Source organism: Rhododendron vialii, chromosome 5a, assembly GCF_030253575.1.
Source record: "Rhododendron vialii isolate Sample 1 chromosome 5a, ASM3025357v1".
Taxonomy (NCBI): domain Eukaryota; kingdom Viridiplantae; phylum Streptophyta; class Magnoliopsida; order Ericales; family Ericaceae; genus Rhododendron; species Rhododendron vialii.
In genome coordinates, this window is record NC_080561.1 from 5,498,630 (window position 1) to 5,511,559 (window position 12,930).

Below are 12,930 nucleotides of genomic sequence, written 5' to 3' on the forward strand. Positions count from 1 at the left end.
GATCCTTCAATTTTAGAGGAAGAATCAAGAAAATGGGTGCAAAAGGGCTGACCAAAATATAGCAGCAACAGCCGCAAGAAATAAGAAACACATGGGAGGAGAGAGAGTACACTCTGGAACAGAAAAATGGGCAGCACAATTGTTAGCTGCAACTACTTGTTTTTTTCATTCCACTTCCCTTTAAATACTTAGGGTAATACATAACATGGACTTGGGCTTCATCCTAACATTAGGCCCCATAACAAGACAAAAGGTACTAGCCCAACTCACAATAATACTTGGCCCAAATATTGTATTTAGACTGATAGCAAAATATTCGAACATATATTTACGTATGTCGTTTTCTCAATGACCAATTTATTATTCTGTAATTGTATGATTGTTTAATGTTTCAGTGCATTGTACATGTGGACTAGTTCAATTCTTTTTTAAACATAGTTATGTGTGTATATTCTTAAGTCTTGTATTTCTTATTTGTAGAATCATGGAAATACAAGATCAGAATTTGGAGGAAACTCAAAATTTGGAGGTGGTATTGGAACCTAAGGTTGGAACAATATTTGAATCTGAATACGAAGCCCATGAATGTTATGCTACTTATGCGAAAGCAAAAGGTTTCGGTGCAATCACAAAAACCTCTAAGAAGCGTAACAAGGTAAAGTCGAATATAACTTATGGTTGTCATCGGGCTGGAAATGCCAGGCCAACGGGTTTGAACCCCATTAAATCCCATCCAACACCCAAAACAGGTTGTAAAGCCCATATGAATATCTCTTTGCAAGTTGACGGGAAGTGGATGTTGAATTCGATTGAACTAAACCACAACCATGAAATGGATCCAGAAAAAGTGAAATATCTTCGGTGCTACCGGAATATCCCACCCCATTCGAAGAGGATAATTGAATTACACGCGGCAGCCGGAATCACAATGAATAAAACCATTGCCTCATGTGTAATCGAGGCAGGGGGGCCTGATAATCTACCATGGATAGATAAGGATGCAAGGAATTTCAAGGATAAAGAAAGGCGTTTACGGCTCAAAGAAGGGGATGCCGAAGCAATGCATAAGTACTTTGTCAAAATGCATGAAGATAACAATGACTTCTTCTATGCCATCGATCTTGATGAAAATGACCGATTACGGAATGTCTTTTGGGCTGATGCGTATAGTAGAGAGTTGTGTAAAGAATTTGGCGATGTGGTCACCTTTGACACGACTTACCTTGTTAACAAATACAATATGCCTTTCGCACCATTTGTAGGGGTCAACCATCATGGACAATCGATTTTGTTTGGATGTGGTTTGGTATCACGGGAGGACACCACTTCAATTGTATGGTTGTTTGAGACTTGGCTTTCTTGCATGCATGGTTCCTTCCCTAATGCCATCATCACAGACCAATGTAGGGCAATGCAAAACGCGATAAGTGAAGTATTTCCAAATGCACAACATCGTTGGTGTTTGTGGCATATCATGAAAAAAATTCGTGACAAGTTGAAGAGTTGCAACGAGTATAAGGCGAAAAAAACATCTCTCAAGAGTGCTGTTTATGATTCCTTGTATCCAGTGGACTTTGAAAAAAGTTGGGCAGATCTCATCAAACAATTTAATTTACAGGGCAATGATTGGCTAGCTGGATTGTATGAGGAGAGGCATCGATGGGTACCGGCATTTGTTAAGGATACCTTTTGGGCGGGGATGTCAACAACCCAACGAAGCGAGAGCATTAATGCCTTCTTTGATGGCTACGTCCATTCCAATACCACCTTGAAGGAGTTTGTGGGACAATATGAGAATGCCTTGGGTAAGAAGGTGCAGAAAGAAGAAGAGGCAGATGCCCATTCCTTAAACTTTCAAATTCAGAAAGTGTCCCCTTATGGTTTTGAGGACCAATTTCAACAAGCATACACAATTGGAAAATGCAAGCAATTTCGAGAGCAAGTAGGCCAAACGATTGGGTGCAATTTGACTATTGGACCGGTAGTAAATGGTATTTCACAGTTCCACATTGAACAAGACATCCTAGTTGGAAAGAAAAAAATATATTTAAAACTTGCACTTTCCTTGTTCATTTTAATGAGGAGTCAGCAGAAACTAATTGCAATTGCCGGTTGTTCGAGAGTAAGGGAATGGTGTGCTCGCATATGATCTCGGTTTGGTCAAAAAAGAAGCTTGAAGTAGTGCCCGATAAATATATTCTTCGACGATGGATGAAAAACTTGGTGAGGAGTTACAAAAAAATTAAGGTGAGTTATGTTAATTGGGAGCACAAACCCGAATTCACTCGCTATGACAGTTTGTTGAAGTAATTTAATGAGGCAGCCGACATTGCCATGTATTCCATTGCCAAGACTGATAGGATGGCGGCTAGGTTGCGAGAAATTAAAGTGGAGAATAACTTATACGATGAGGAGTGTCAAAGCAATATGCCTACGGTTGGAGATGTACAAAATGGTTTCAAAAGTTTTCAAGATGAATCAAATACCGTGGGCGATCCAAGTGTAGGGCCTCGGAGGGGGCGACCGCCAATGAAGAGGAAACAATCAATGACTGAGCAAATTGTTAGGAAGAATACGAAATCAAACAAAAGGGTCCAATGTAGTCGCGCCAATGCAAAAAGTACATTGGTATACCTTTCATTATGCATTCCTTTCGATGTTTCACATAATTATGCTCATTGGTTTGTATGATTTCGAATTTGACTTTATTCCGCTTTAGGATGTGGAAGTCAACACTCATGCTACGGGATTTCACGAGATTGTCAAGCAAGAGAGTGGAAACGTTACTGTAAGTATGACTTCATTTGCATTACATCGAGCCTTTTCAATTTGTAATTTTTTTCATGTTACTATCATTTCAATTGGTTATGATTTCAGCCATCTCAGGCAAGTGTAGGATATCTTGGTACGTGGAGCTATGACCTTAATGAATCTCCATATGATTTGGAACATGATTATAGTAAGTTTCGCTCTAAGACTTCCTACTTTTATTGATTTATAAGTTTAACTAGGATTCTCTCTCTCTCTCTCTCTCTCTCTCTCTCCATATTTTGATTTGACTTAGTTTGTTTTTGTTGTCTTTCTTTTTTTGTGCATGTTGATAACTTCAGGGATGGAATGATGCATTTGAGATACAAGACATGATATGAAACAAATGAAGGATGTGAAACAAATGACTAGCGTCCACTTTTGTGAAATATCATGTTGCTACTTTTGCATCTTTTTGGTGTTGAAATTGTAGTTTTTTGGTTTTGTAATTGTTGTATTTTGTTGGTGGAGTGCAGTTTTTTGGTGCGGTATATGCCCCAAGCTTTGCTTCATTGAAGCATGGGCTAATGCTGTAGATGAATCCGCTTTTGATGTTGCTACTTTTTTGGCAAAAGCGTGAGGAGATGGCAGAAGCATGAGTGGAAAGTTATCAGTCAAATTTAGTGTCAAAACTCGAGTGCATGATTTCCAATTATGTAAATTCGTTCATATCAATGTATTTTGATTTCTCCAAATTCGTTCATTGTGTAAATTTGATTCACGCCTTTTTGCATATTCTGATTGTATTGAATTTGCTTGAGTTTTCCATATTCATGGATCTTGAATTCAAGTCCATACTCATGACTGAGCAAATTAAAGTTGTTGCAGAGAGAGAGAGAGAGAGAGCGCGCGCGTGCAATCAATGACTGAGCAAATTAAGTTGGAATCTCTGTTATGAAATGGAACTCTTATGTGTGTCGTGTCAGGTATCCGTAACGTGTCCTATACCTGTATCCTGTCGTATCGGTGTATCCGTATCACTTATTCGTATTCTGTCTTATACTGTATCGTGTCAGCGTATTCGTAACGTGTCCTATACCTGTATCATGTCGTGTTGGCATATCCGTATCGCGTATCCTTATTGTATCGGCGTATTCGTAACTTGTCCTATACATGTATCATGTCGTGTCGACGTATCCGTATTGCATATCCCTATTGTGTCCTATGTCCGTATCGTGTCGGCGTATTCGTAATGTGTCCTATACCTATATCATGTCGTGTCGGCGTATCCGTATCGCATATTTGTATCGTGTTGGCATATTCGTAACGTGTCCTATACATGTATCTTGTTGTGTCGACGTATCCGTATTGCATATCCGTATTGTGTCCTATGTCGGTATCGTGTCCTATACCGTATCGTGTCGGCATATTCGTAACGTGTCCTATACCTATATCCTGTCATGTCGGCGTATCCATATCGCATATCCGTATAGTGTCGTGTCCTATAACTTGGAATCTTTGATACCCGAAGGAAAAAAAGAAAGCATCATTTGTTTCTCCTGGAGCAAATGGGTCTAGCCAGAGATTCTTAATTTCATGTCTTGGCTGTTGACGATAGCTCATTGGGAGGCTCCTCAAGACGTCATCATGCAATTCAAGAAAAAATAGTATTGCCCTCGCATGAAAAGAATTAATTGCAGCGGAAAACTGAAAATTGTACACTGTTTATTGCCAATATTTCAATACTTGTATCGTAACTCTTTCACACAATACAGAATAGTTCCAACCAAATCAATTACAAAAGAATTCAAATACATCCCACGCTGACTGTTATTCCTAACTACCTACAGAAGCAATTTTACAAATGCATGTGACTATCCAAAGAGACTAATTTCCCAACTCTATCCAAATATTTAAACAAAGACAAACAATTTTGTTGCATTGTCTTACTCATCCACCATCAATCCCTCACAAAAAAAAAAACCTATCACAAATATATTTACAGCTAAGAGACGATAAACATTTCTTCCGTATCAACCAGTCATTGCACGTATGTCTTGAGCCTCTATCAACCGGTCATTGCACGTACGTCTTGTGTTTGAAGTACATTGGTACATTGATAATCGCTGCAGGTCATTGCACGTACGTCTTGTGCCTGAAGTACATTGGTACATTGATAATCGCTGAAACAAAGACATATGATTCATTTAATTAGAAAGTTAACAAACCAAAGTCAAATTGCCGAATCAAACTAGATAACTCTAATGTCAAACTCATATAATTAGGCACATAAGGATATGCAAATTCTCTATCAATAGAAGTATAAATGAGACTTATATTCATAGAACAAATTCCCTCTTCGGAATTACAAAATAGTATCCACTAGAGAACTTAAATTGAACTAGAATTTAAGTCCTTGAGAATAGATACATTATGTGCTTTACAACAACCAATCTAAAGATTTGTCTATTTTAAAATTGGTAAACTTTATTTTGTATTCAGGTTCTCCTCACAAGCCACATCTAATAAACCCATGGCCACGTAGCCTCCAGCAATTGATCTCCATACCAACTAATTATGCTTTCAAACCAAGTTACCAAGGTATGAACATAAATTCAGAAAAACGTGGCCAATAAGGCTAAGGAAGAAACTAAGATTCCCAATGATGCATTGGAGCTAATTACCAGATTGAGTCCGGATGATCAATTCAATAACAGAAATGTGAAGTCAGGTTATTTTCCCAAAAGAATTCAGCAAGAGAAGAGAACAATAGGAAGTGCCTAGTTTTTCTTTAGTTCAGGAGTGCCTATAGAAACATTCCATGAAAAGACGTGAAATTTAGATGGCTAGAAAAGAATAAGCATATGTCCAGTTTTGATTCTCAAAGATACAAGTTATCCAGTTTAGTCAAGCAATCCCCTCGCAAAACCAAGCACATACCGTACGCATTTGGCCGATATGTTCTCTTAAATCCTATATTTGGGTCCTTGAGCCCTCTTAAATCTCAACTTGCACAAAAAATCTGCAGCAATACAGCCCCATCCGTGTAGTCAAAGTACAACCTAGTCACTTGAGCAAATGATTGTGTGTACATAAATATAAGCAAAAACAACTCAGACAAGCCATAAATTGAACTACTTGGGTGGCTGCCAGAATCCTCTTCCGAAGTCCACAGACAAAAATGGTTTTCAATAGCAATGGTTTCTTGAAACTTCAATTAACCACAAAAAGAGCTATTGGAATAGGATTCTCAAAAATGGGGGTCCATAATACTTAAATTCAATCACGAAAAAGTTCTCAGCTGGAGTACTTACCAAATGAGTAGGGTCCAAGAAGAGTGAAGTTGAGAAGCTCATAAGGGCCAAACCAGTCACTACCATCAACAGATGAACCGAAATTTTCTCAATCAACAAAATCGACACCCAAAACCAATTTAGTCACTCAACAGGTGGGCAACCACAACTATCAGAATCGAAAACCCAAATATAAAAACCCCAATTTTATGAAATCTGAAAGGAAAAAAAAAAAAAAAAAACCCCTAATTTTTGCGTGTGTGCTCATTAGTGAAAGAATCACACGTAGATTCGTGGCGAGGGAAGTGAGAGAGAGATACCTGTGAGAGAGAGAGATGGTGGTGGTGCGTCGGTGGTGGTAGGGGCCGGGTTTGGGGTTGCCCATCGTTGGTGGTAGGGGCGGGTTTGGGGTTGCTCGTGTTGGTGTTGCGACGGCCGACGAGAGGAGAGTGTGATCTCGGAGGAGAGAGAAGAGAGGAGATCGTGGTGGTGGTGGGGGAGTTTAGGGTGCCCATCGGTGGTGGTGGGTCGAGAGAGAAGAGAGGATATGGTGTTGTGTTCTCAGAGAGAGAGAGAGGATTTCACGATTTCAAAATTTGGGAATTTTTGAATTTTGAGAACAGGGCTGTAGAGGAGTGGACCTCTTACCTTTCCACGTGGGATCGGGCTGAAGGTCGGGATTTGGGTCCCTACTGATAGCAAAATTGATATATGTGATTGGTGCACAAGTGCTTATCACCTTCGATCTGCTTGTTCGTCAACACGTAACCGTTTATAAGGGTGGGTACTTTTTTCCTTGCCATTTGATTTTTCAATCTGGTGGGGAACCTTTGGCTTAAATGTAAAATTTTTTTTTTTTGAAGGTTATCGTCAAAAATCATCTCAATCCGATATCTATAGATATTTGATTCAATAACTTTTCATTTAGGATAACTTTTCGAGAGCGAATGTGAAAGTTATTTTCGTAAGCATTTCTTATTAAAAACAAAATTTAGAACAGGAACCATAAGCAAGATAATAAAAAATTTCTAGTAGCCATTTGTACGTTATACTGCTGCTTCTAGCCTTCTACTGACATAGACGACCCGTTTGGATGAAGGATTTGATTTTTGGTGGATTTAAGGATGAATATATAATGAAAGTGGATATGTAAGAAGGGTGAACCCACCTCCTAAGAAAAGTGGATTTATAATTCCGTGTTTGGATGATTTTTTAAGAATAGGGATTTGGAGGGCGGATATAATAGGATGAGATGTCAAATGACTTAACTGCCCTTGTATATAAATTTGATGTTTATATTACAATAATTACAATATAATTATATGATTAGGCATTAAATTAAAATTGTGTTTATAAAAGTACTTATTTTCGTAGTACTTTTGAACTTTTAATACATAATAATTTATTTTTTTAAATATAATTAATTCAACTTATTTGATAATTTTACCATTTTATTACAAATTGTAAGGAGTTTTTTTCCTTCTCAATATGGATTTTTTTGTGGCCTTTAGATTAATTTCAATCATTCTAGACCGTTGGATTGGGACATTTTTTTCTAAGAACCAAATCACTAGATTATTTCTTTCCCACTTTGGAAATAACGGGGAAGAGATAAATCACCCCTCTATCTTATTGGTTTCATAGAGAAGGTAGAGAACCCTTCCTAGTGAAGTTGGTTGTCTCACTTTCTCTCTACAGTGGAGGTGGAGATTTGAGCCTCACGACAGACAATTTTTGAGTTCAGGATTATGGATAGCCTCTGAATCATCTGTTGACTAACATACTAAAGCTTCGTTCCGGAACGTGAAATAAGTATTTATTTTTTAAGAAGGCAATTTCAAGCTCAAAAATGATGGGCTTATTGAAATTTAAAAATATGCAATATAGATCTTGTTTGAAAGATCTCATTGAGATCTTTAATACGATGTAAAAAAATCAAAAAAATATTTTTCATTTACATTATTTTTGAATTTAAAAATGTGAAATAAATACTTATTTTTTAAGAAGGTGTTTTTGGAACGGGGCCATTTTTTTAATTTTTTTGCACCGTATAAAAAATTTCGTTGAGATCTATCAAACAAGATCCATATTGGTAGAAAAATTATTTGTATAAATACATTATTTTTTAATTTGAAATTGCCTTCTTAAAAAATAAAAACTTATATTGAGTTCTAGAACGGGGCCTAACACCATCCTAATACCCGCTGATATATACAATATTGACAAAAAAAAAAAAAAAAACTCATTCCATATTGTCCGATACGGACCGTATAAGACAGAAACCAATAAGATAGAGGGGTGATTCCGTTCCGGCCTGCCCTGTCTTTTCTGGCGGTATGTACCGGCTAATTGAAAAAACAAAAAGAAACCAAAGGAAAACAAATTCCGCTGCATCCTGACGGATACGTCAGTGTTCTCCTAGAACTTGTCACTTTCAGCCAACCATAGATTCCAACTGTGGGATTCACACGCACGCACATACTCCTTATTTATTGATCCGGGGGGCCTGTGGTGACCCAAGTCACCACAGGGGTGTAGTCACATCCAAAATTATGCCGTTTTGGTTGCAAAGGGTTTTAAAAAAAAGGACGAAAGAACATTTTTGGTGGAAAGTTTAGAAAAAAATTAAGTACTTCAATTTTTAATTCGTTTGAACGGGTGCAAAGATCTTATTTCTCTGATCATTTTATCCTAAAGGGTCATAATTAATTTTTTGCTCTATAGCACTCGTTAGTTAATCCTAAGAGATATTTAATTCTACCATTTTCTTAGAGCATTTCCAATTCAATACTCTATTTGAGTGTATCAAAATACCCTATTTTATTTATAAAGTAATTTTAGGAGAAATCACTATTCCTATTTACTCCAACCACAAACCTTCTATTCTTGCAAAACATAAGGAATTGAAAAACAGAGAAGCTCACTTTGCTCTTAGAAATGCATTGGTTGAGCAATATTTGTGGGAAAGACATAATTCTGCATGATGAAGGGTTCAATAAGCTCTCTTTTGTTAGGATTGTATAAGTTAGTCCCTGATGAAGGGCTAGCATTTATGGTTCTTGTATGCTCCGACCCCTTTTTTTTTTCTGGTTTGGTTTGGGGATGGTGTATTTTGTTGCTGTTGTTGCCAAGTATTTATGTTTCTGTTTGCATTGAACTATTTCATCATAAATAGGCTGTGCTTCTCAGTTTTGAAAGGTGAATAGTGTTATAGAGGAGATCCTCCATATTTTCTCCCACCCTTTAAATATGAAGGATTAAAATCCTATCCTCTCAAATAGAGGAGGCTTGAGAGAATGGATTGAAGAAGTTCCATACTCTCAAATGGAGGAATAGAGCATAGGTTGAAGATGCTCTTAGAGCTAATTAACGAGAGTTCTAAAGTCAAAAATTAATTATGACCCTTTAGGATAAAATGATCATAGAAATAAGATATTCGCACCGGTTCAAGCAGATTAAAAATTGAAGCACTTAATTTTTCAACCATATTTTTTAATATATAAACTGCCTAAAGATGGTTTAAAAATTAAGTGCTCCAATTTTCAATCTGTTTGAACCGATGTGAAGATCTTATTTCTGTGATCATTTTATCTTAAAGGATCATAATTAATTTTTGACTCTAGAGCTCTCGTTAATTAGCCCTAAGAAAGTAGTAGAATTAAATATCTCTTAGGACTAACCAACGTAAGCTCTAGAGCCAAAAATTAATTATGACCCTTTAAGACAAAATGATCAGAGAAATAAGATCTTCGCATTTGTTCAAACAGATTAAAAATTGGAATACTTAATTTTTAAACCATTTTAGGCTGTTTATATATTAAAAAATATGGTTGAAAAATTAAGTGCTTCAATTTTCAATCCGTTTGAACCGATGTGAATATCTTATTTCTATGATCATTTTATCCTAAAGGGTCCTAATTAATTTTTGACTCTAGAGCTCTCATTAATTAGCCCTAAGAAAGTAGTAGAACTAAATATCTCTTAGGACTAACCAACGAAAGCCATAGAGCCAAAAATTAACTATAACTCTTTAGGAAAAAATAATCAGAGAAATAAGATCTTCGCACCCATTCAAACGGATGGAAAATTTTGAGCACTTAATTTTTTACTCAACTTTCCACCAACTTACGGTCCTTTTTGTAAACATTTGCAACCAAAAACGGTTTTGGGTGATTACACCTCTGTGGTGACCCAAGTCACCACAGGCTCCCCGGATCCAATCCCTTATTTATAGGGGTCCTCCTTTTTTATGGGGCCCAGTGGAAGGTACATTGAATAATTTTTTCCTTCAGACACAGCATTTTTTTTTTTTTCCGCCAATAGTATGTTCTTGTTCGTTTTTCCTTTAGATTTCTGTTTATAAAATCTTTTTTAAAAAAAAGTCACGAGATATTTTGATGTGAATGTTTGTCTATATATGTACCCTGTTGTTGCTCTCCCGTGTACATTAAGGTCGTTTATTCTATTTTAGTTGCACCGTTATTATGAATATATTTCTTGCCACTTCAGGAAAGAAAGTCTTGAGACAAGTTTAGTCCAAACTTAATTTGATGTGATTGTTGTACACTGCGTTCAGCTTGTTTTACTAGTACATTTGTATGTGTTCTGAAATAGTACTAGTTGCAGATCTCAACAATTTGATGCTGCTACATGTAGTATTCCTAAAAATAGACCTAAGCAAATATGATTTTATGAAACTCTATTTTGGGTGTGGTCCTAGCAGACATGACAAAGAATTGTAATCATGTGAATTGTCTCACTTTCACTTACCAACTTCTCCAAAAGAATTTCGGTCAAATACATACGACTTCAAAGTGAGAGCTGACTTACAAAGGAAGCTTAGGAAACAACTGCTTCAGGCCTCTAAATGTTGGCCCCAAAATGTTAGAGTTCATGATATAATATAAGGCCATCTACAGTGGCATAATCAAAAATGGATAACCAAAAGTTGACACATCAGCTTTTGATTATCCATTTAAGAGGTTGCTAAACTTAACAATTTTGAGGTTCACAATGGTCACTTCTAGTCCATAATTAAAATAAGGGATACACTTCAATTTCACTCTCTCTCTCCTTGTGTTTTCCACCATTGATCACTTCCCTCCATTAAACTTTTTTTTTTGCAAAAATATATCGATTTTCTCCTTTAATTTTGAGAAAAAAATTGGTAACTTCATTCCCTAATATTATGAATTTGGAAAAAAAATCATGTACTAAAAAAAAAAACAGATGTGTTCTTGAATTTGTAAAAAAATGTAAGGTTCTTTATGTACTCAACCACAGGGAGAGGAACGAAAAAAGAATAAAATAAAAACGGGAAAAAAAAAGTGAAATACCTTAATGCGGCGACAAACGTTTTCCACGATTGATCACTTCCCTCCATTACATTTTTTTTTTGGCAAAAATATATCGATTTTCTCCCTTAATTTTGGAAAAAAAATTGGTGACTTCCTTCCCTCATATTATGAATTTGAAAAAAAAATCATGTACTCAAAAAAAAAAGCCAAAAAAAAACAGATGTGTTCTTGAATTTGTAAAAGAATGCAAGGTTCTTCATGTACTCAACCACAAGGAGAGGAACGAAAAAGAATAAAATAAAAACGGAAAAAAAGTGAAATACCTTAATCCGGTGACAATGAGTTGAATTGTAAATGATTGAAAGATATGAGCTTTACTTTTGGAGAGAAAGAAAAAGAAAGAGTTTATGGCTGAAGAAAATGAGATATAGAGTAGGCGAAGAAAATAAGAAGAAAATACCATTTGAAACACGCGTGTACATAAATTTTAGAACCAGTTAACTTATATGGTGTGAGATCTACAAATTTTGATTATTGAAAAAAGGTTGCTAGTTTTGGTTATCCAAAGCCCAAAATTTGATTATTTCTAAGAATGTTGTTAAGTTTGATTATATCATTGTGAGCCATCTTTTACTCCAATATTGTTAACTTTAAAAATAATTTGCTTTTGATTATGCCACTGTGGATGGCCTAATAGTATAACCTTCAATTAATCTAATAGTAATTGGTTCATGCCATCCGCATTAGCGGCCATTGGCGATCTAACATAAGTTCCGCACAATTTTGTGTTCTTTTTTAACGGGGCACAACAAAACAGAGTATAGATTGACTACTAGTGATAATTTTGCAGTAAGAAAAATAAGAAAACTATCCATAAGTGTTCGTTATTACAGCTGATTCAATTATTTTGTTAGAATGGGATTGGAATAAAAAGAATTCTATCGTTAGAAAGCCAAAAAAAATAAAAAATTCAAACGAGCTATTTTACGTCTACGATTTTTTGTTAGTAAATTCAAATAAAGTTCCATATTTTCTAAACTTCTTCCACTCATATTTTCGGTTGGTCTGCAAAAACCAAGAATGATTCTTGTAGCATGCTCTATTAATTTCGATTTATCTAATATTTTAATATCAATTTTATCTCTTTATAATTTTTGTTCGAAAATATGTAAAGGGCCTCAAATTGGAGTTTCGCTGATCTGAGCCCCCAGATTTGATCCGGCACTATGACTCAGTATATCAAACATGTTCCAAGTTTCCAACACATGATCAACTAAAAAATTTTGGGGTAAAGGCATACAAAAATAAAAGAAATGCAGCAAAAAAAAAAATTTAAATTACCTAATCGAAAATTATTATACCATTATAGCCGTGCTGATAAAAAAAACACACCTGAAGGAATAGTCGGGCAATTAATCGGAACCGCCGGCGAGGAACTGCCATCGAAGAAGCTGGTGAAAACCAGGTCTCTCACCCAATCATGTTGCCTCTATAGGAATGAAGGCAGTCTCAATTCAACCCAAGTACGGGGAGCCCATTTTCAATGATTGTTATAGGCCCAACAAGCCTAAGCCCAACCAAGACCCAATTTT

General features: G+C 36.1%; 1 protein-coding gene and 1 long non-coding RNA gene across 2 annotated transcripts; one reads left to right on the forward strand and one right to left on the reverse strand.

The window, feature by feature from the left end:
• Positions 1 to 484: 484 nt before the first annotated feature.
• On the forward strand, positions 485 to 2,149 carry LOC131327470 (protein FAR-RED IMPAIRED RESPONSE 1-like). Its single transcript, XM_058360634.1, has one exon. It carries the CDS (start codon positions 485 to 487, stop codon positions 2,147 to 2,149), a length of 1,665 nt encoding a protein of 554 aa, XP_058216617.1.
• Positions 2,150 to 4,937: 2,788 nt separating this feature from the next.
• Positions 4,938 to 6,742, reverse strand: LOC131325520 (uncharacterized). The gene is made up of 3 exons (XR_009199731.1): positions 6,362 to 6,742; positions 6,063 to 6,121; positions 4,938 to 5,959 (listed from the first exon to the last, which is right to left on the reverse strand). It is a non-coding gene; the product is annotated as an uncharacterized LOC131325520 (long non-coding RNA).
• Between the last annotated feature and the right edge of the window lie 6,188 nt (positions 6,743 to 12,930).